Below are 22780 nucleotides of genomic sequence, written 5' to 3'. Positions count from 1 at the left end.
AGAGTACCTGTTGTAACCATGGAGGAATGGTTAAGAGATCTACTGCTTTTGGTGTCCTTTGTAAATGGAATTTAAAAATAATTACCTTCAATTTTTTGCCTCTAGTATATACAAAAATTTGGGTTTGGTGTATCAACTCTACATCCAGTGACTTTCTAAATTCATTTGGTACTTATTGAAATTGTTTTGTATGTTCTCTAGAACTTTCTGTGGGAGTATTATTTGCAAATAAGGTTATTTCTGATCTTTATGCCTTTTATTTCTTTTTCTTGCTTAATTGCAATAACTGGGAACTTTAGTACAATGTGTATTAGGAGTGGTGAAAGCCAACATTTTTACTTTGATCTCAATCTCAAGGGACACTGTAAAATATGATATTGACTGTACATTTTTGTAGATGTTATTTATCAGTTTGAAGAAGATGCCATTTATTGTCTTTAATTGACTCTTTAACTTTTCCCTTTAGGGTTATTTTATTGCTTGCAGACAGAGGCTGTCTCATTCATTATTATATCTCCAGTACCAAATACTTTGACATGTGTTTTTGAAAGAAGTACAATAAGAATAATTAAACTTTTTTTTTCCCTCCCAAGCCATTAAAAATATTCTTTTTAAATTTTTAGAGATCCTGAACTTTCAAATGTTTGTCGGAAGTCTGATACATTAATATTATATCCAGGGGCTGAAGCTGCTAATTTGGAAGAATTTATATTAGATTCTCCTACTTATCCTTCCACAATCATCATCATTGATGGTACATGGAGCCAGGCTAAGGACATTTTCTATAAGAATTCTTTGTTCCGACTCCCCAAACAGGTAAGCTAGTATTTTAACATAGAATATATACAAATATGTAATTATGTACATTGTATATGTTTTCTGTGGGGGGATACACATTTCTATATATGAATTAGATGCTATTTATGTGTGTGAATGCTTGTACATAGATATGTATATGCTTGCTTGTGTGTTTGGTATGTAGATGTAGAAAATTTGAAACCTATTTACCTTTCTCAATTCCTACCACCAAACTTCACCGTAATTTGGGCATTTGCTATATTAAGAGTATCTCAAACATTTAATCAGTGAAATTTAAGGATTAATTATTTCTATGTGTATTAATGTTTTGTTAAGTGTTATGTTTAAATACTTTCATCTGGTAACTAAATTACCTTGTTCTTACTAGGAATGACTGAATTTTTATGAAATACCTTTTTGTCATTTGTTATTATAATTAGATTATCCCTCAATTTGTTGATGATGATACACTTCCTATAGTGAGCCATTCTTGTGTTCTTGGAGTGAATTCCACTTGATCATTTTACATTATCCTTTTGATATATTGCTGAAACTTTTATTTGATTCTGTTGAATTATAATTTATATGTTTTTTGTACTTTTATTATATTATCAGGTTTGGGTACTAAGATAATCTTAAGTTCACCAAATCAGTGGAGAGATTTTAATATTTTTCTATGACCTGGAATAGTTCAAACAATATTGGAATTCCTTGCTTCTTAAAAATTAGAATGAACTCATTGGTGAAACCACCTGCTCCTGGTCTTTATAAAATGATAACTTTTAAACCCTTCTTTCAAACTCTTAAGTTTTCTCCTATTTGGTTCAGTTTTTTAATAACTTTTATCTGTTTTGGGTAATTATTCCTTTCACCTGAGTTAACAAATTGATTGCCATACACCTGAATATATATATATTCTTAAATACTTAATTTATTCTGAATTATGTCCTTTCTTCTTTCTAATCACTCACAGACACAGACACATGCACTTTTTTCTCTCTGAACATACTCAAAAGATGTTTCTCAATTTTAAATATGTTTTGAAAGTATTAGCCTTTAGATTGTTTTAATGGCTATTATACTTTATTCTTATTTCCTTAATCTGTTGTTTTATCTTGATCACTTGCTTTCACCTTTTTCAGTTAATTTTTCCTGTTTTTATAAGATTTTACTGTGTATTCCTTCCCTTTACTAAGAGTAGTGAGTTCCTTCTTTAATAATAGAGAGAGAAGGCTGTGATATTTCTTCTTAGTGTGACTTTTACTGTATCTTAAAGGGTTGGGTTGACATTTTTATATCTATAGCATTGGTATAATTTGTAATTTGTTTTGATTTCTTACTAACCATGGATTATCAATGACTTCTTAATTCTTAGGTGTTATAACATTTCTGTCCCTGTTTTATTTTTATTTCTTATTTTGTTGAATTTTGATAAAAGAACATTGCCTGCAGAATTTTGAATTTGCTTATGATTTCTGTGTAATTACATGGCAAATTTTTGTATCTGTTCTGTGACTATAACAATTCACATTCTCAGATTTTTCTTTTTACTCTTATTTTTGTCATATATGAGGTGTTTGATACTGAAAAAGGTATTTGAAAAGCTTCTGTTTATGTCTTTTAAATGAAGTTAGCTCTGCATTTCTAGTAGCTTTTGTGTTATATGTTTATCTGTTTTGTTGTGAACATAACAAGACTTGTACTTAGTGACAAATAACAGTGAACCTTTGGTTCTGAGATTCTCATCTCAAATTCTTTATAGTTCTCATTCCCTTTGATAATGCAGATACGGCTTTTAGATGAGACTCATCTATGTAAAAGAGATGTAAAAAACAGCCAACATGCTGAATGCTTTCAATGGGCCAGTCCCGATTCCAAGTGGTTTACTTGTATTAACTTGCTTACTTAAGTGTTCCCCAAAGTATCGTTACTGTTTTAGGTAACACAGGGAGGAACATAGACACAAGACATGTTCAATAGTTTGCTTTAGAGCACACAGCTATTTCAGAGCAGAGCTGCCACTTTAACCCATCTAGTTTAGAGCCAAAGCCAGAGTGACATACTGCTTCTGAAAGGGAAATGCCATTGAGGCTATTTACCTAGGATAGCTTCCACAAGAACCAACTCTGAAAAGGCAGGCAGACTGTTAGGTTGCCACACACTTTAGGCAAAATTTATGTTCACATTACAATTAGATATCACCCAACATACAAAGGAATTTTAATGAAGTCTTATATCTGTAAAATGGTTTACTGCAGATATTTGAATTTTTTTTCTTTTTCTGCATGCTTGTGTTGTCTGCATCTTTCATTTTGTGGTAACTACACAAGTACCATAGAAATGAGTTACAAAGTCAGGTTAAAAAGATTAAAAGATATTTTAAAATACATAAGGGCAGCCCAGGTGGCTCAGCGGTTTAGCGCCGCCTTCAGCCCAGGGTGTGATCCTGGAGACCCGGGATCGAGTCCCACGTCGGGCTCCCTACATGGAGCCTGCTTCTCCCTCTGCCTGTGTCTCTGCCTCCCTCTCTCTCTCTCTCTGTGTCTCTCATGAATAAATAAATAAAATCTTAAAATATATATATATATATAATTTAGCAGATAAGGACATAGGTAAATTAAATAATTTTCCCAGTTCTACTGGGCCATATATTTTTATCACTTTTTCCTTTTCTTGTTTTTCCAAACCAGAAGCAAATATAGGTGGATATTTGTTTAACCTTGAAATGCATATATTACAACCATCAGATAAAATAAAGTGCTTAAAAGAAATATTAGATTTGACTACATGAGGGGAAATCTCACCATACGCTAAAGTGAAAGGCAAATGGCTTTCTAGAAATCTGTGAATCAGATAAAGGCTTCATAAGCTTGGAATTCTTAGAAATCAGGTGAAGGTGAAAAAAACCTGAAAAAAAAAATGGGCCATACATGTGAAAATAAAGTCACAAAATAGAAAATAAATGTATTTATAAGTGTATTATAAAATATCCTATTAGATAACAATATGATACTAAATTGTCAACCTTTATGTTGAAAGAGCATCAAATTTCCCGAAGTTTCAAGAATAACAAAGGTCCCTTAAATGCCCTAAAGTTTTGACATTACTCATTATCAGTCTATGTGTGTATTTTATGCTATTCTGAACTTTTTGAGAGTTAAGGAATAGGTATCGAAATTTACTTTTTGAAATTGAAATGTTGCCATCTCTAGCAAGAGCTCTAGCAAGAATGTCTTTTCCTGAATATTATTCCTAAATATTTTTTTTTGCCTGAAATAATACTTAGCCCAAATATATGAGTATGGGTTGTTGGTTAGACAAAATGTTTCTAGAAGTTGTAAAAACCAATGAAATCTGTACATTTACTCTTTCTTAAAAAAAAAGTTTTATATACATATATATACACACACACATATATATAACATACATCTACACAGATAGGTAAGTTGAGGTGAAGAAGGGATTGATTTTTTAAAAAAATATTTTATTTATTTATGATAGACATAGGGAGAGAGAGAGAGGCAAAGACACAGGCAGAGGGAGAGACAGGCTCCATGCCGGGAGCCCGACGTGGGACTCGATCCTGGGGCCCCAGGATCGCGCTCTGGGCCAAAGACAGGTGCTAAACCGCTGAGCCACCCAGGGATCCCAAGGGATTGATTTTTAAATGTAACTACATGTATCTCTAGACATTCACAAAATAATATTGATAATTGTAGTGATTTTATAGTAAAATATAGAACTACATTCTCTAACACTAAAAAGATTTGCTTATTTTTAATATATTCTTCCATTCTTAAAAAATTTCCCATTCATATGTAATGATTTTTATTTAATCAGTAACTGTTCCCTGGCTTTCCCGGAAAGAATTTTGTTTTATTACATAATAAACTTTCCAAGGGGCCACACTTTAATAAGTGAATACAATTAAGTTATAAGTAGCGTGCATTGCTTATGGATAATTAATGACAGAGCTCCAACTCTAACTCCAACAAAAAAGAAAGTACACATGTCATGTCACTGGGAAACTGAGAACCAGTAGGAGTGGCTTCAGGCTTGCCTGGATCTGGTTCTCAAGCAGCTCTCTGGTTTTGAGGTTTGCTTCCCTATGTGTTGGGTTTAATTTTTGACTTCCTTCTTGCTACTGGAAGTAATCTGTAGGAAGCAGCTGATTAGTCTCTTCTTGACTTTATTTATCTTAACAGAAAGATGATTTCTCCTTCCCAAGGCAGATTCCTGGATGGTCCTATTTTTGGGATTGGGGTAGATGGTGGTATCACTATTGACAGCAAGACTGCGTGAATCTGGAAATTTCTCCAAGGACATGAGGTGTTGTTTTCAGGACTATTTAAAAGCAGGGATGGGCAGACCAAAAACCCATAGATAACCAGACCACTGTACATCAGTTGTTTAATTATAAAAACATGTTTGTTCATTTCTTGATTCATTCACAATCAGTGCTGGATAGCAATATTTTAATAATTCTCCCTTATGGTCTTGCTCACCAAGGGAAAAACAAAAATGGAAAACATAAAATGAAAATTCAGTTCTTCTCTAAGTTTCCCAAATCTATAAATAATGTATAAGTTAATTAACTTTTATTTTTAAATGTGATTTATCAGTTTTCTTTATCCCATCAATACACATATACTTATCCACCTGCTTTTTTGCATAAATTTGTCTTAGCTGTTACTCTTAGTTTAGCTGATCTATTCAGTTTTTGTAGTAGTATAAATATTTTGCTACAAATACAGAAGAAAAAATGGTAGAAAGAAAAAAATCAAAGGTATTGATTATTGGTAAAATCCAAGGTATTGCTTCCTTTACAGAAAAAATACATAGCTTTTTTTCCCCCAAATAAGAGAATAATCATATGTAAACTGTACTTAACCATGGAATGAAGGAATTGTAATACAAATCCATTAAGTTGGCCTCTTTTTAATCTAGATTTCTAATATATCCAGACCATTTGGCAGTGAATATCTTCCCACAGAGGAATTTTACACAGGACACTCTTGACATTGGCTAGGAATAAATCCAAGGTGAATATGGAAATGTTTGTGGAGGCTCCCACCTTTCTTCATAAACTTATTTTCAGTGAGTTAATTTACATTTCCTTGCTTTACTGCCTATAAAACTTCCACTAAAGCTGAATTTCTTACTTGATAAACAGAGCACTGTTGGGAGCACTCACAGACTAAAATATCTTCATGAAAACTATTTCGTGTGTCTACATAGACCTGTTGCGGACCGGATTATGTTACATTTCTAATTGTGTAGTTCAAATTCATCATTATCCTCTTAATTTTTAAATTGAGATATAATTGATATATAACATTATATTAGTTTCAACTGTATATAACATAATGCTTTGATATTTGTATTTATTGTAAAATAATCTAAGTCCAATTAACATCTGTCAACATAGTTGTCTTTCTTGTAATGAGAACTTTTAAGATCTTTTCTCTTAGCAACTTTCAATGTACAGTGTGGTATTATTAGCCATATTTACCATGCTGTATATTATATCCCCATGACTGACTTACTAAAAGTTTGTATCTTGTTACCCACTTCACCTATTTTGCTTCCCTCCACCTCTGGCAACTACCAATCTTTTCTCTGTATCTAGGAGCTCATTTTTAAAATTATTATTATTTTTTTAGATTCCACCTATAAGTGAGGTTATATGGTGTTTGTCTTTCTCTGCCTGACTTATTTCACTTTGCGTAATACTCTCAAGGTCCATCCATGTTGCAAATGATAAGATTTCCCTTTTTTAATGGTTGAATAATGTCTACTATGTGTGTGTCTGTATATGTACATATGTGTGTATACACATAGGCACACACACATCACATTTCCTTTATGCATTCATCTGTCCATGGACATTTAGACTGTTTCCGTATCCTGGTTATTGTAAATAATGCTGTGGTGAACATGGGGGTGCAGATACCTTTTCAAGTTTAGTGTTTTTGTTTTCTTCAAATTATCTTAATTTTATCTGAACGTTCATGTTTGTTTACTTCTATTACCAGCATTGGGAGTTGGCTTACTTTTTAATACCCTTTCCTTTTCAGAAGACACAATTAAAAAAAAATTTACAGAGTAACATGTAAAAGATTCTGGAAAACAAGGGCACAGTACAGCCTCATGGAGACAGAGATTCTGAATAGTGTGTTTTACTTGTTTGTTTAGTGACTTCTATGCTGTATCTTCCAATAAATATGATTTAAATTATTGCCACAGCAAAGTACGTATTTCATGTCATGAAACTTCAGTATCCTTGGGGCATAGTTAGAGGAGATGAATGTTAAATACAGAATGCCAAAGGTTTATGATGTCAGTGATGAACTTTTTTGATCTTTGCACATCATTCATAATTTTTATGCAGACTGTATTCATACCTCTCTGGGTCTCTTCTGGCTCATGTGTTGAAGTGTTGTGTTCTCCTCATGGGCTATGAGGCTTATCTTCAAGGTTGTAGATGGCATTGTATTTACATATGGAGCTTGAGTTAACTTGCTTCTGTTGAGTGTATGATTCTAGGTTATAGAACGTAAATTGGTAAGAACTATGATCTTGTTCTTTGTGAAAGAATAATTTAAAGAAAGTTCTGAGAAATATCTATGTGAGGGATACCTGGCTAGCTCAGTCAGTAGAGCATATAACTCTTGATACCAGAGTTTGTGAGTTCAAGCCCCACATTGGGCCTAGAGCTTACTTAAAAAATATATTAATAAAAAGAAATCTCTATGTAAAAATCATTGCTTCCATACTTCCATTGTTCCTCACTGAATTCTTAGTTGTGAACTTGTCTTTCTGAGAGAAATTCTTAAATCCCTTGGCAGTTAATATTACAAATTTTGAAACAGAAGGAATCTTAAATATTAATAAATTCTTAGCATTTTAGAAGGGAGGAAGCTACAGGCCAGCAAGAAATGATTCTTCAGAAGTTGCAGCCAGTTATGGGGAGAACCAGAAGTGTAATCTGCTTCTCCTGCATTCTAATTCAGCATATCAGGCTAGCTCTAGAATTGGCTAATTAAGAAAATTTAGATTGAATTTATTTGAAAATTAACCTAAATTTATGATTTTGTATCATCAATCATCTGGTCTAACCAAGTGCTTAAAGTTTAAGACATTTTTATTCTTGAATAAGTCAGGTGGAGGTGTACCATAGCAGAGCGTGGAAGAATGTACCCTGCCTTCCTTGTCAGACTGTGGTTCATGGACCAGCAGCATTGCCATCACTAAGGAGTTGGTTAGAAATGCAGAGTGTGGGATGCCTGGGTGGCTTAGCGGTTAAGCATCTGCCTTCAGCCCAGGGTGTGATCCTGGAGATTGGGAATCGAGTCCCGCATTGGGCTCCCTGCATGGAGCCTGCTTCTCCCTCTGCCTGTGTCTCTGCCTCTCTCTCTCTCTCTCTCTGTGTGTGTCTTTCATGAATAAATAAATAAAATCTCAAAAAAAAAATACTGAGTGTCAAGTCCCAGAATCTTCATTTTAACAAAATACCCAAGTAATTCTTCTGTATATTAAAGTTTGAGAAGCACTGCTGTACTAGAGATTTTAAAATTGAGATATAATTCACAACCTTTAAATGTAGCCTTCTAGAGTGTACAATTCAGTGGATTTTAGTATGTATACAAAATTGAACAACTATCACCATTATCATATTCCACAGTATTTTCATGTTTTGAGTTTCTTTCCCCCCAAGACTTTCTACCCATTAGTGGTCACTTTCCTCCTTCCCCATTCACAAACACAGGCAATGCACTGCTCTGTTTGTTGTCTCTGTAGACTTACTTATTTGTGTCAGGCTTCTTTCACTTAGCCATGGGTATTTTTTTCTTCCTTCCTTTCTTTCTTTCTTTCTTTCTTTCTTTCTTTCTTTCTTTCTTTCTTTCTTTCTTTCTTTCTTTCTTTCTTTTTTTTTTTTTTTAAGATTTTATTTATTTATTCATGAGAGACACAGAGAGAGGCAGAGACATAGGCAGAGGGTGAAGCAGGCTCCATGCGGGGAGCCCAATGCAGGACTTGATCCTGGGGCTGTGGGATCATGCCTTGAGCTGAAGGCAGATGCTCAACCACTGAGCCACCCAGGCATCCCAAGCCATGGATGTTTCAGACTTGATCCACGTTGTAGCATGAGTCAGTCAGTACCTTACTCTTTTTTATGGCTAAATAATATACCAGTATGTGCGTATATCACATTTTGTTTATAATTAATCCATTAATGGACATTTGGTTTGTTTCCACTTTTTGGCTCTTGTGGATAATGCTGTTATAAATATTTGTAGGTTTTTGTGTGTATACCCCTTTTCAGTTCTTTTGGGTATAACCTGGAAGTAGAATTGTTGGGTCATTTAGTAACTCTGTTTTTAACTTTTGAGGAACTGTGGAACTATTTTCTAAGGCAGATGCACTGTTTTACATTTATTCTAGTGATGTATGAATGATTCAGTTTCTCCACATCTGAGCAAACCTTGCTTATGTCTTGTGTGTGTGTAGTGTATTTCCCCACTGCCTATGATGTTGAGCATATGTATGTGCTAATTGGTCATTTGTATATCTTTTTTTGACAAATATTTTTCAAGTGCTTTGCTGATTTTTAAGTTAGCAATGTTGCTTTTGTTTTTAAAAAAGATTTTATTTGAGAGAGAGAGAGAGAGAGGGAGAGAGAGAGAGAGCACTCATGAACAGAAGGTAGGGGCAGATGGAGAGGAAGAAGTAGACTTCCCTCTGAGCAGGGAGCCCGATGTGGGGCTCTTTCCCAGGATCCCAGGATCATGACCTGAGCTGAAGGCAGATGCTTAAAACCCCCTGAGCCACCCACGTGCCCCTCGTGATTTTGCTTTTTATGATTGAGTTGTAAGCATTCTTTACATATTCTGTAGAATAGCCTTGTATCAGATATATGACTTGCAAATATTTTCCTCTTTTCTCTGGGTTGTTCTTTTACCTTCCTGTTGTGTTCTGTGATGTAAAGAAGTTCTTAATTTTGGTGAAGTTCAGCTTATCTATTTTTTTCTTTTGTTTCTTGAGTACTAGATGTTTTAATGCTTAGAGAAAATAAAGTAGAAAAAGACTGGAAGCCTTGTGTGTAAAAGTTAAAGAAGAGTTCAGATCTGGGAGAAGGGCTTATGAGTCTCTGGATACCAAATGCTAGAAATATTTTCAGAAGTTAAAAAACTGTTACTTTATTAAATTTAGTTTTCCAAACATTCGTATAGTGGTTATTATGTGTCAGTTACTTTTCTAAATACAAATATTAACTCATTTAATTGACATATTGATTTAATATGATTTCCATTTAGTAGAAACAGAAATTGATACACAGACTGGTTAAATAACTTGCCCAAGCTCACACAGCTAGTATGTGATGGGATTGGTAAAGAATTCTAACATAGGCATTTAAAGCTTTTATGTCAAATACAATGTTGATATTAAGGGGATGGAAGAATTAATTTATAATCTTAATTACAGAGAAGGACATTGAAATTCCTTGTGAGAGTGTGTGGAGAAAGGTTTAGGGCCAATTTGGAAAAACTGTAGCAGTTTGGGTAAGGATCCGACGCCATACTAGAGTATTTTTCAATCAGTAGTGTGATTTATCTGAGAATTCATTAAATAAACTTTATTTTTGTGATTTTAAACTAGACTTGCCTATATAATCTTTTACATATATTTATGTACCTTTCTTGTGAGAGATTAGAAATAGTTACATACATTTTCTCATATCTCTGTAGTAATTATCATCTAGCTGGTGTTGAATGTCAGATACTGAAAAATTTTATTATGGCCTACACATTGTTCATATCATTTGGACAACTCATTAAATCCATGAAAAGATATAATTTCATGAATCAAATAGTCTACCTTTGAAAGAGGAGAGGGAAACTGATGATTCTTGATGTATGGCAATACAGGGCCTGTTAACTATTGAGACAAATCATCGTTTAAAGCAGTAATCATCTCCCTTGCCTTTGTTCCAAGTAACCCCCTAACTGCATTTCCTTCTTTGCATCTTTTTTAGAGTTAAAAGTATCTTGCATTTCCTTCCAAAATTTTTGTGTGTGCTCGTATACATTATAACAATATATACTCACTTCTAAGGCATGTGCACCATTCAAACATGCTTTAACTGAGGTACCAGTGCTCAGAAAGCTCTGAGTGTACACACACATGAAGATATTTACAGAGTATTGTTTCCCAAGGCTAAGATTTCACTTCTGGTCATTAAGTCTCATATATAAGGCTCAAAACAGGGGAATTCCCAAAGATGGTGATAGTCAGAAGCCAGCCTGTGTGGTATTTAGTCATAGCAGCCTGAGCTAAGATACATCTCTGTATCTTAGAGAAATGTCTTCCTGAAAAGGAAAATGGCAATGTAATGTATATTATTAATTGTTATTCAGAAAAGCCTTTTCATCTTTTTACTCAAGTAGTTCATTTATCTGTTTTTTCTTTTGTTACCTGTGTTTTTGGTTCATATCCAAGAAATGATCGCCAAATCTAATGTCCCTAAGCTATTCCCCTTGTTTTCCTGTAGGCGGCTTTTAAAAGCTTTGGGTCTTTCTTGAATCCATTTTGACTTCATTTTTGTGTATGGTGTAAAATAAGGGTCCAACTTTATTTTTTGCACGTGGGTACCCAGTTTTTCCAGTACCATTTATTGAAGAGACTGCCCATTCCTCATTTTCCTAATCATCTTTATCTCATTGTTTTTTGATGTATTTAAATGATTTTTTCTCATGCATATTTTATTTTTTTCTTCAGTTTCATTTCTGCTTTTTTAGAGTGTAATATTATTTTTATTTTTTTAAATAATAGCTTTAGAATTTTTCTTTTATCTTACCTATTATTTCATAGTTAATGTTTAATATCCTTGAAAAGACAGAAAAGTTGTAATCTAAAATTTTTTCTTCCAGAATCAGTCTTCTGATGTGTTCTCTTTGTCACTTGTTTGTATGTTTGCTTAATTTATTCACTTATTCATTGGTTTACTAACTCATTCATGCAGCATGTATCTGTTGAATGCTTTTTGTACTCCCATCCTCCACTTTGATTGTTCTCTTTATTTTTAATGAACTAGAGTAAACCTGATCTCTGTCTTCATGGAGCTTACATTTTACAGTGATGATAATTTATTAGGTAAATTATTATCATTATCATTATAAATCATTATATTAAAATAATTTATTAGGTGCCCACCCTATACCACTCTTTCCTTCCTCCCCCTCTTTTTGCTGTAGGGTTTATTATATTGGTGTTGGGCTAGAATTTCTTAGTTTACTTTGCTTGGGATATGGGTATTCCCATCAAGGCCTTTTCTTTAGACAAACAATGGTGCAAACAGTCTTCATTTACCTGGGAGCACTATTTTAAAACTTGGCTTCTAGCATTGGGGATTAAGTAGAAAAAGGAAGCAGGGTTATTACTTTTCTTCATAAAATGTTATTACAGTGAAGATAGTTTACTTGATAATTTGGACATCTTCGCCCTTAAGATATAGCATGCGGTTTAGGATGGAAGTCACTAGAAGAAACAAATGCCCTTAAAAATGTATATCTAACTTAGAAAACTTTTTATATAAAATGAATATATGAAGAGAATTGAAGAATATACAGAGTATCATTTTATTTTGTACTAATGGAAAAACTTCATTGCTTGGGGTTACCTGAAAGCTAAAAAATAACAGATTATATGAAATCTTAAATATTTATAGTTGTAAACACAGTAGATACATTTTCCTTATGAATTCTCACATTGACATTGAAAATTTTCATTGTAAAGTCATTTTTCAAGAACAGCAAAAGTGGTCATTCAGTAATAACAGAAAATGAAAATTTCATTTCTCAGGAGTTTCTTGTTGATCTTTTAGACAGATATATCTATATATCTATATCTATATCTATACCTATCAAGATAACTTTCTGTAAAGATTTTTTTAGGGTATCAAAGGATACCTTTGTAGGTACCAAAGGAGAGCATGATGTGGTAGTTCACTTGCCATCTCTCTCTCCTTGTTTTTCCTTTTTGCATTTCTCTTTTTGTGCTGTGTCGGAGTATAGTAGGTACATAGTCTCCAATAGTAATATTTTGAATTGTCCTTTATCATTTGCATTATCCTGCCCACATGATAACTATTATGACATGTTTGACTTGTGACTAGCAGCCCAGTAAGCCCATCATCAGCAGTTTCCTTGTTTGGATCATATGGTGAATAGATGCCTATAAGATTAATCATCACGTACTTACCTTTCTTCCCATGAAGCTTCCTAAAAATTTCATATATCATTGCCTTGTATTTATTTTGCAAATGTATAATCCTTTTCCTGTTTAAATTTTGTTTTGTAACTCTCATGCAACAAACTGCACATTTAAAGTGTACAGTTTGCTAAGTTTTAACATATGTATGCACCTGTGAAACCATCATCACAATGAAGATAGTAAACACATGTCCATCACTTACCAGATTTTCTCGAGCTTTGTGATCCTTTATTTCCCACTTCCCCCATCCTCAGACCACCAGTGCTCTTTCTGCCACTATCAATTAGTTTGCATTTCTTAGAATTTTATATAAATATAATTATACATTAATACCATTTTTTGGTATTTCTTTCACTTGGCATAATCATTTTGCAGTTTATTCTTTTGGCTATGTATCAGAAGTTCATTTTTATATTATGTGGCTAAACCTGCACTTTGTTTATGTGGGCATCCGTTGTACATGGATCTTTGTACAAGTGTATGCTTTTTTTTTTTTTTAATTGTTTTACCCTAGGGATGGGATGCTTGGATTCATATAATAGGTGTATGTTAAAAAAAATTTTTTTTGGCACTTTTGGAAAAGTGCCAAACTATTTTCCACAATGCTTTATACCATTTTATATCCCTTCAGTAGTTTATGAAAGATCCAGTTTCTTCACATCCTTGACAACACTTGATATGAGCAGTCTTTCAAATTTTGGCCATTATAATAATTGTATGGGAATATCTTTTGTGGCTTTATTTATTTATTTTTCTTTTTTTTTATTTATTTTTTATTGGTGTTCAATTTACTAACATACAGAATAACACCCAGTGCCCGTCACCCATTCACTCCCACCCCCCGCCCTCCTCCCCTTCTACCACCCCTAGTTCGTTTCCCAGAGTTAGCAGTCTTTACGTTCTGTCTCCCTTTCTGATATTTCCCACACATTTCTTCCCCCTTCCCTTATATTCCCTTTCACTATTATTTATATTCCCCAAATGAATGAGAACATATAATGTTTGTCCTTCTCCGACTGACTTACTTCACTCAGCATAATACCCTCCAGTTCCATCCACGTTGAAGCAAATGGTGGGTATTTGTCATTTCTAATAGCTGAGTAATATTCCATTGTATACATAAACCACATCTTCTTTATCCATTCATCTTTCGTTGGACAGCGAGGCTCCTTCCACAGTTTGGCTATCGTGGCCATTGCTGCTAGAAACATCGGGGTGCAGGTGTCCCGGCGTTTCATTGCATTTGTATCTTTGGGGTAAATCCCCAACAGTGCAATTGCTGGGTCGTAGGGCAGGTATATTTTTAACTGTTTGAGGAACCTCCACACAGTTTTCCAGAGTGGCTGCACCAGTTCACATTCCCACCAACAGTGTAAGAGGGTTCCCTTTTCTCCGCATCCTCTCCAACATTTGTTGTTTCCTGCCTTGTTAATTTTCCCCATTCTCACTGGTGTGAGGTGGTATCTCATTGTAGTTTTGATTTGTATTTCCCTGATGGCAAGTGATGCAGAACATTTTCTCATATGCATGTTGGCCATGTCTATGTCTTCCTCTGTGAGATTTCTGTTCATGTCTTTTGCCCATTTCATGATTGGATTGTTTGTTTCTTTGGTGTTGAGTTTAATAAGTTCTTTATAGATCTTGGATACTAGCCCTTTATCTGATATGTCATTTGCAAATATCTTCTCCCATTCTGTAGGTTGTCTTTGAGTTTTGTTGACTGTATCCTTTGCTGTGCAAAAGCTTCTTATCTTGATGAAGTCCCAATAGTTCATTTTTGCTTTTGTTTCTTTTGCCTTCGTGGATGTATCTTGCAAGAAGTTACTGTGGCCAAGTTCAAAAAGGGTGTTGCCTGTGTTCTTCTCTAGGATTTTGATGGAATCTTGTCTCACATTTAGATCTTTCATCCATTTTGAGTTTATCTTTGTGTATGGTGAAAGAGAGTGGTCTAGTTTCATTCTTCTGCATGTGGATGTCCAATTTTCCCAGCACCATTTATTGAAGAGACTGTCTTTCTTCCAATGGATAGTCTTTCCTCCTTTATCGAATATTAGTTGCCCATAAAGTTCAGGGTCCACTTCTGCATTCTCTATTCTGTTCCACTGATCTATGTGTCTGTTTTTGTGCCAGTACCACACTGTCTTGATGACCACAGCTTTGTAGTACAACCTGAAATCTGGCATTGTGATGCCCCCAGCTATGGTTTTCTTTTTTAAAATTCCCCTGTCTATTCGGGGTCTTTTCTGATTCCACACAAATCTTAAAATAATTTGTTCTAACTTTCTGAAGAAAGTCCATGGTATTTTGATAGGGATTGCATTAAACGTGTATATTGCCCTGGGTAACATTGACATTTTCACAATATTAATTCTGCCAATCCATGAGCATGGAATATTTTTCCATCTCTTTGTGTCCTCCTCAATTTCTTTCAGAAGTGTTCTGTAGTTTTGAGGGTATAGATCCTTTACATCTTTGGTTAGGTTTATTCCTAGGTATCTTATGCTTTTGGGTGCAATTGTAAATGGGATTGACTCCTTAATTTCTCTTTCTTCAGTCTCATTGTTAGTGTATAGAAATGCCACTGACTTCTGGGCATTGATTTTGTATCCTGCCACGCTACCGAATTGCTGTATGAGTTCTAGCAATCTTGGGGTGGAGACTTTTGGGTTTTCTATGTAGAGTATCATGTCATCGGCGAAGAGGGAGAGTTTGACTTCTTCTTTGCCAATTTGAATGCCTTTAATGTCTTTTTGTTGTCTGATTGCTGAGGCTAGGACTTCCAGTACTATGTTGAACAGCAGTGGTGAGAGTGGACATCCCTGTCTTGTTCCTGATCTTAGGGGAAAGGCTCCCAGTGCTTCCCCATTGAGAATGATATTTGCTGTGGGCTTTTCATAGATGGCTTTTAAGATGTCGAGGAATGTTCCCTCTATCCCTACACTCTGAAGAGTTTTGATCAGGAATGGATGCTGTATTTTGTCAAATGCTTTCTCTGCATCCAATGAGAGGATCATATGGTTCTTGGTTTTTCTCTTGCTGATATGATGAATCACATTGATTGTTTTACGGGTGTTGAACCAGCCTTGTGTCCCAGGGATAAATCCTACTTGGTCATGGTGAATAATTTTTTTAATGTACTGTTGGATCCTATTGGCCAGTATCTTGTTGAGAATTTTTGCATCCATGTTCATCAGGGATATTGGTCTGTAATTCTCCTTTTTGGTGGGGTCTTTGTCTGGCTTTGGAATTAAGGTGATGCTGGCTTCATAGAACGAATTTGGAAGTACTCCATCTCTTTCTATCTTTCCAAACAGCTTTAGGAGAATAGGTATGATTTCTTCTTTAAACGTTTGATAAAATTCCCCTGGGAAGCCATCTGGCCCTGGACTCTTGTGTCTTGGGAGGTTTTTGATGACTGCTTCAATTTCCTCCCTGGTTATTGGCCTGTTCAGGTTTTCTATTTCTTCCTGTTCCAGTTTTGGTAGTTTGTGGCTTTCCAGGAATGCGTCCATTTCTTCTAGATTGCCTAATTTATTGGCATATAGCTGTTCATAATATGATTTTAAAATCGTTTGTATTTCCTTGGTGTTGGTAGTGATCTCTCCTTTCTCATTCATGATTTTCTTAATTTGAGTCTTCTCTCTCTTCTTTTTAATAAGGCTGGCTAATGGTTTATCTATCTTATTAATTCTTTCAAAGAACCAACTCCTGGTTCTGTTGATCTGTTCCACAGTTCTTCTGGTCTCGATTTCGTTGAGTTCTGCTCGAATCTTTATTAACTCCCTTCTTCTCTTGGGTGTAGGATCTATTTGCTGTTTTTTCTCTAGCTCCTTTATGTGTAAGGTTAGCTTTTGTATTTGAGTTCTTTCCAGTTTTTGAATGGATGCTTGTATTGCGATGTATTCCCCCCTTAGGACTGCTTTTGCTGCATCCCAAAGATTTTGAACGGTTGTATCTTCATTCTCATTAGTTTCCATGAATCTTTTTAATTCTTCCTTAATTTCCTGGTTGACCCTTTTATCTTTTAGCAGGATGGTCCTTAACCTCCACGTGTTTGAGGTCCTTCCAAACTTCTTGTTGTGATTTAGTTGTAATTTCAAGGCATTATGGTCCGAGAATATGCAGGGGACAATCCCAATCCTTTGGTATCGGTTCAGACCCGATTTGTGTCCCAATATGTGGTCTATTCTGGAGAAAGTTCCATGTGCGCTTGAGAAGAATGTGTATTCAGTTGAGTTTGGATGTAAAGTTCTGTAGATATCTGTGAAATCCATCTGGTCCAGTGTATCATTTAAAGCTCTCGTTTCTTTGGAGATGTTGTGCTTAGAAGACCTATCGAGTATAGAAAGAGCTAGATTGAAGTCACCAAGTATAAGTGTATTATTATCTAAGTATTTCTTCACTTTGGTTAATAATTGATTTATATATTTGGCAGCTCCCACATTCGGAGCATATATATTGAGGATTGTTAAGTCCTCTTGTTGAATAGATCCTTTAAGTATGAGATAGTGTCCCTCTTCATCTCTCACTACAGTCTTTGGGGTAAATTTTAGTTTATCTGATATAAGGATGGCTACCCCTGCTTTCTTTTGAGGACCATTGGAATGGTAAATGGTTCTCCAACCTTTTATTTTCAGGCTGTAGGTGTCCTTCTGTCTAAAATGAGTCTCTTGTAGACAGCAAATAGATGGGTCCTGCTTTTTTATCCAGTCTGAAACCCTGCGCCTTTTGATGGGGTCATTAAACCCGTTCACATTCAGAGTTACTATTGAGAGATATGAGTTTAGTGTCATCATGATATCTATTCAGTCTTTGTTTTTGTGGACTGTTCCACTGAACTTCTTCTTAAAGGGGAATTTTAAGAGTCCCCCTTAAAATTTCTTGCAGAGCTGGTTTGGAGGTCACATATTCTTTCAGTTGCTGCCTGTCTTGGAAGCTCTTTATCTCTCCTTCCATTTTGAATGAGAGCCTTGCTGGATAAAGTATTCTTGGTTGCATGTTCTTCTCATTTAGGACCCTGAATATATCCTGCCAGCCCTTTCTGGCCTGCCAGGTCTCTGTGGAGAGGTCTGCTGTTACCCTAATACTCCTCCCCATAAAAGTCAGGGATTTCTTGTCTCTTGCTGCTTTAAGGATCTTCTCCTTATCTTTGGAATTTGCAAGCTTCACAATTAAATGTCGAGGTGTTGAACGGTTTTTATTGATTTTAGGGGGGGATCTCTCTATTTCCTGGATCTGAATGCCTGTTTCCCTTCCCAGATTAGGAAAGTTTTCAGCTAGAATTTGTTCAAATACATATTCTGGCCCTCTGGCCCTTTCGGCGCCCTCGGGAACCCCAATTAAACGTAGGTTTTTCTTCCTCAGGCTGTCGTTTATTTCCCTTAATCTATCTTCATGGTCTTTTAATTGTTTGTCTCTTTTTTCCTCAGTTTCCCTCTTTGCTATCAACTTGTCTTCTATGTCACTCACTCGTTCTTCCACCTCGTTAACCCTCGTCGTTAGGACTTCTAGTTTGGATTGCATCTCATTCAATTGATTTTTAATTTCTGCCTGATTAGCTCTAAATTCTGCAGTCATGAAGTCTCTTGAGTCCTTTATACTTTTTTCTAGAGCCACCAGTAGCTGTATAATAGTGCTTCTGAATTGGCTTTCTGACATTGAATTGTAATCCAGATTTTGTAACTCTGTGGGAGAGAGGACTGTTTCTGATTCTTTCTTTTGAGGTGAGGTTTTCCTTCTAGTCATTTTGCTCCGTGCAGAGTGGCCAAAAGCAAGTTGTATTGGGAAAAAGAGAAAAAGAGAGGAGAGAAAGAAGGAAAGAAAAGAGAAAGAGAAAAAAAAGGGAAGAAAAAAAAACGAAAAAAAAAAAAAAGAGAGAAGAAAAAGAAAGGAGAAAAAAAAAGGGGGTGGGGGAAGGAAACAAATCAAAAAGCAAAACAAAACAAAACAAAACAAAACAAAAAAAAGAACCACCGGGGAGTATCTTCTGATTCTGTGTACTTTAAGTCCCTTGGCTTCTCCTGGAAGATTCAGTCTAGCTGGTGTTTTGGGGGAGGGGCCTGCTGTGCTGATTTTCAGGTGTTAGCAGTTGGGGGAGCTGCTGTGCCCCCGCCTGGTGCAGGGCTCAGTGGGGGTTGTTTACCCCGTGAGGCCGCAGGAGGAATAGCCCCAGTGGCGGGGCAGCTCTGGAAACCTGGATTCAGCCCCCGCAGGAACTCCGGAGCTCTCCGTCTGCCGGGCCTGGAGGCTCCGGGCGGGGCCGTTGATCTGCTCAGCTGGGGCAGGAGCGTCCTCGCTGTCCTGGGCCCTCCCGGCCTCTGCCTGTCCCGGGGGAGGCGGGATCCTGGGCTGTGTCCCGGCGCCCTGTGCTCCGGGGCCTGCGCTGGTGGATTCGCGCTCCCGCCCCGCAGCCCCCTCCGCGGAGCTGTCCCCAAACCCCCCGAGCTGCTCCGGGTCCCGCCGTGCGCGCTGCAGCCCTTAGGGAGCTCGGCGCACTCTCCCGGGGCGCAGGTGTCTGTTAGTGTCCCCGGGAGCCCAGGGCATCCCCGCCCTCCTGGGTCCTGCTCCAGCTCCCTGCGAGCCCCTTTCCCCCGGGAAGGTCGGTGCAGCTCCTGCCTCTCGGGGACGGGGCTCTCCTGTCCTGGGGACACTCGCCCCGGCCTCAGCCCGGCTCCTCGCGGGCCCCTCCCCCTTGGAGGCCTTTGTTTCTTTACTTCTTTTTCCCCGTCTTCCTACCTTGATAGAAGCGCGAACTCTTCTCACTGTTGCATTCCAGCTGGTCTCTCTTTAAATCTCAGGCCGAATTCATAGATTTTCAGGATAATTTGAAGGTTTTCTAGGTAGTTTGGTGGAGACAAGTGATTTGGAGACCCTACTCTTCCGCCATCTTGCTCCTCCCCCCCTCTTGTGGCTTTATTTTACGTTTACCTAATGATTGATGATGCTGAGCATCTTTTCACATGCTTGTTTGCTATCTCTTCTTCGGTAAAGTAAAAAAAAGCCCATTTTTAAATTGGCTTCTTGGTTTTCTTATTAATGAGTCCGAGAGTTCTTTTTTCCTCCCTCTTCCACTGCGGACCCTTGAATCTGACAGTTCTTTATATATTCTGGGTACAGGTCCTTATTATGTATATGATTTGCAAATATTTCCTCCAGTCTGTGGCTTGTCTTTTCATCCTCTTAGCAGAGTCTCTTTGGAAGGGTAGAATTTCTTAATTTTGATGAAATCCAATTAATGCATTTTAAAATACATGTACGTGATTTGTAAGATAAGGAATCTACTAGATTTGTCAGCTTATTTTGCCTTTATGGATAAAGAATGGAAAGAGATAAAGTTTCAAAATTTTTATGGCTAACAAAGCATGTTACAGGTATTTAAATCTTCTGAAATAGAAACAAGAGTTAAAATTCTATTACCAGGGCAGTCACTTATGAAGGAAGACAACCAATTGAAAAAAACAGATTTGTTAGATAAAGGCTGTAGTCCCAGGACATGCTAGGACTTTTTAACTCTAGATGATTTGAGAGACTACTTTATTACAAATAAACGTTTGAATGATGGTTTTATCACAGAAAATAGAACAGGATGATTACAGTTGTAGCTTAACAGCCTCCATACTAGACTTGTGTTCTTATAAATGCTTTCTGTTGTGTGTTATCGGGACAGGCCTCGTGACTTAGTGTTTTGCCCTTTGCAGTCACAGGAGAAAGAGCCTGAGCATCTCTTCTTATCTTTCTGAGATTCCTTTCACTAGCAGTTGCTAATTAGGAGTGCCTGTGTTCTCCAAGATAAACCAGAAATTCCATTAGTTACCAGCTCCTTGGAGGAAAGAGCAAGGCTGAGAAACTTAAATATTTATAGTATGAAACAAAAAAAGGGGAAATGTATTTTAACTCAAATAGGGGGCAAATAATGTTTACATACATTAACACATAACATACACATATAGATGCTATATGTACATACACACAAGTATCTAATGCAGCTATTTAACAAAGATTACTTTGTGTTTTGAGATTTAAATAAAATTGTCTCACATTTCTTATGAAATATGCTGTGGAAGTTTTCTGTAAAAGTATTATGATCACCTCTTGTCTCAGTTCCTGTTCTTGTCTTCCATGGATTTAGCCTCGTGTCTCTGCAGATGTGGAAGGTTGCCTGTCTTCTACAGTTTGCCTGACATCACTGACACAAAGTGTTCATGTGTATGTATACTAGACACTAATGACTATTGGGTTAGATGAAATTATAGGGCTTGCAGAGGGTTATAACATGGTGAGCTATTTAACACTGAATGTTCAGGAACCTTGTTCTTTCTCCACATGCTTCTAGTTCTTTTGCCATGGTTCTCTCTCCCTCTTTGTGTCTTTCTGCATGTCTGTTTCTTCTGTCTTCTCTCTTACCTCTCGACTTGTCACTGCTTATCAATTAACTAGAGATTTAGACATGTCTTTGATTCACTGTTTGTTTATATATCTCATTTTGTGGAAGGAATTTTCCTGAACACAGGCAGAAACCTTAATGTTAGCTGGTTAAAAAACCTTAAGAAAATGCTTATTTCTGCCAAATAAATGTGTATATTGAAAAAATGGTGCCACAGTTACATATATTACTCTGTAACCTTTTTTTTTGATATATGACATATTGTTGTGGGTCTTTTTTGTGTCAGTACAGTACATAACTATGATAATTTATGTAGTTATTCCTTTCACTGGACATTTAAGATGTTAGTATTACATTTTAGTGAACGTCTTTTTTTTTTTTAAGATTTTATTTATTTATTCATGAGAGACACACAGAGAGAGAGGCAGAGACACAGGCAGAGGGAGAAGCAGGCTCCATGCTGGGAGCCCGATGTGGGACTCAATTCCAGGACTACAGGATCATGCCGTGAGCCAAAGGCAGACAGACGCTCAATTGCTGAGCCACCCAGGCGTCCCTTTAGTGAGCATCTTTGAACGCATTAGCTTTTTGAACATTTGAGAATTTTTATTAAATTCATAGAAGTAAATTTTGAGTCAAAAAGTATGTACTTTTTATATTTTGAAAGAAAACAGTCTCCACTAACAGTCCATGAAAATGTCTATGGCCCCATACTCTCAACAATCCTGGATATTATGTTAATCATTCTAACTTTTGCTAATGCGATGGTATAAAGTGGTATCTGATTATTGTTTCAAATATCTTTTTGATTGAATCATCTATTCTTGCTGTAACTCCAAATTTAATATAGATGCTAATGGTGTGCATTAAAAGATGTTGAGTATAATTAAAAACAAGGAAATAGATTTTGATTCTGTATTCTTTGTGATATAATTTCACACTAACATATATGTAAAATTACCTAATATAAATGTTATTTATATGTAGCAAAATGTTATTTCTTTTTAGCTCTGTCATTTCATTTGATTGAATTTCAAATATGCATAATGATATGGTAATTAGATTATGGTGATGATAAATATGGCAGAGACTATTACTATTATTTTTATTATTTTATTTTTTATTTTTGGTACATAACTTTTTTTTACATTTCCAGGAAACTCAACTTTATTATTATTTTTTAAAAGACTTTATTTATCCATTCATGATAGACACACACACACACACAGAGGCAGAGACACAGGCAGAGGGAGAAGCAGGCTCCATATTGGGAGCCCAATGTGGAACTCGATCCCGGGACCCCAGGATCACGCCCCAGGCCAAAGG

The 22780-nt window shown here is 36.2% G+C and overlaps 1 protein-coding gene across 5 annotated transcripts in view; it reads left to right on the top strand.

Annotated features, from left to right (window-relative positions):
• Positions 1-22780, top strand: part of DTWD2 (DTW domain containing 2) — a 114451-nt gene that overhangs the window by 31188 nt on the left and 60483 nt on the right. For all 5 annotated transcript variants that reach the window (XR_012037740.1, XM_072840625.1, XM_072840623.1 and 2 more), the window contains exon 4: positions 624-816. Coding sequence is in view for 4 of the 5 variants with exons in the window: in XM_072840625.1 (XP_072696726.1) it covers positions 624-816 (193 nt within the window). In the remaining variant the exon portion in view is untranslated. The remainder of the gene's footprint in view (positions 1-623; positions 817-22780) is intronic.

The sequence above is a fragment of the Canis lupus genome, chromosome 10 (genome assembly GCF_048164855.1).
Source record: "Canis lupus baileyi chromosome 10, mCanLup2.hap1, whole genome shotgun sequence".
Classification (NCBI taxonomy): domain Eukaryota; kingdom Metazoa; phylum Chordata; class Mammalia; order Carnivora; family Canidae; genus Canis; species Canis lupus.
Note: the sequence above shows the minus strand (reverse complement) of the source record. Positions and strands in the feature narration are given on the sequence as shown.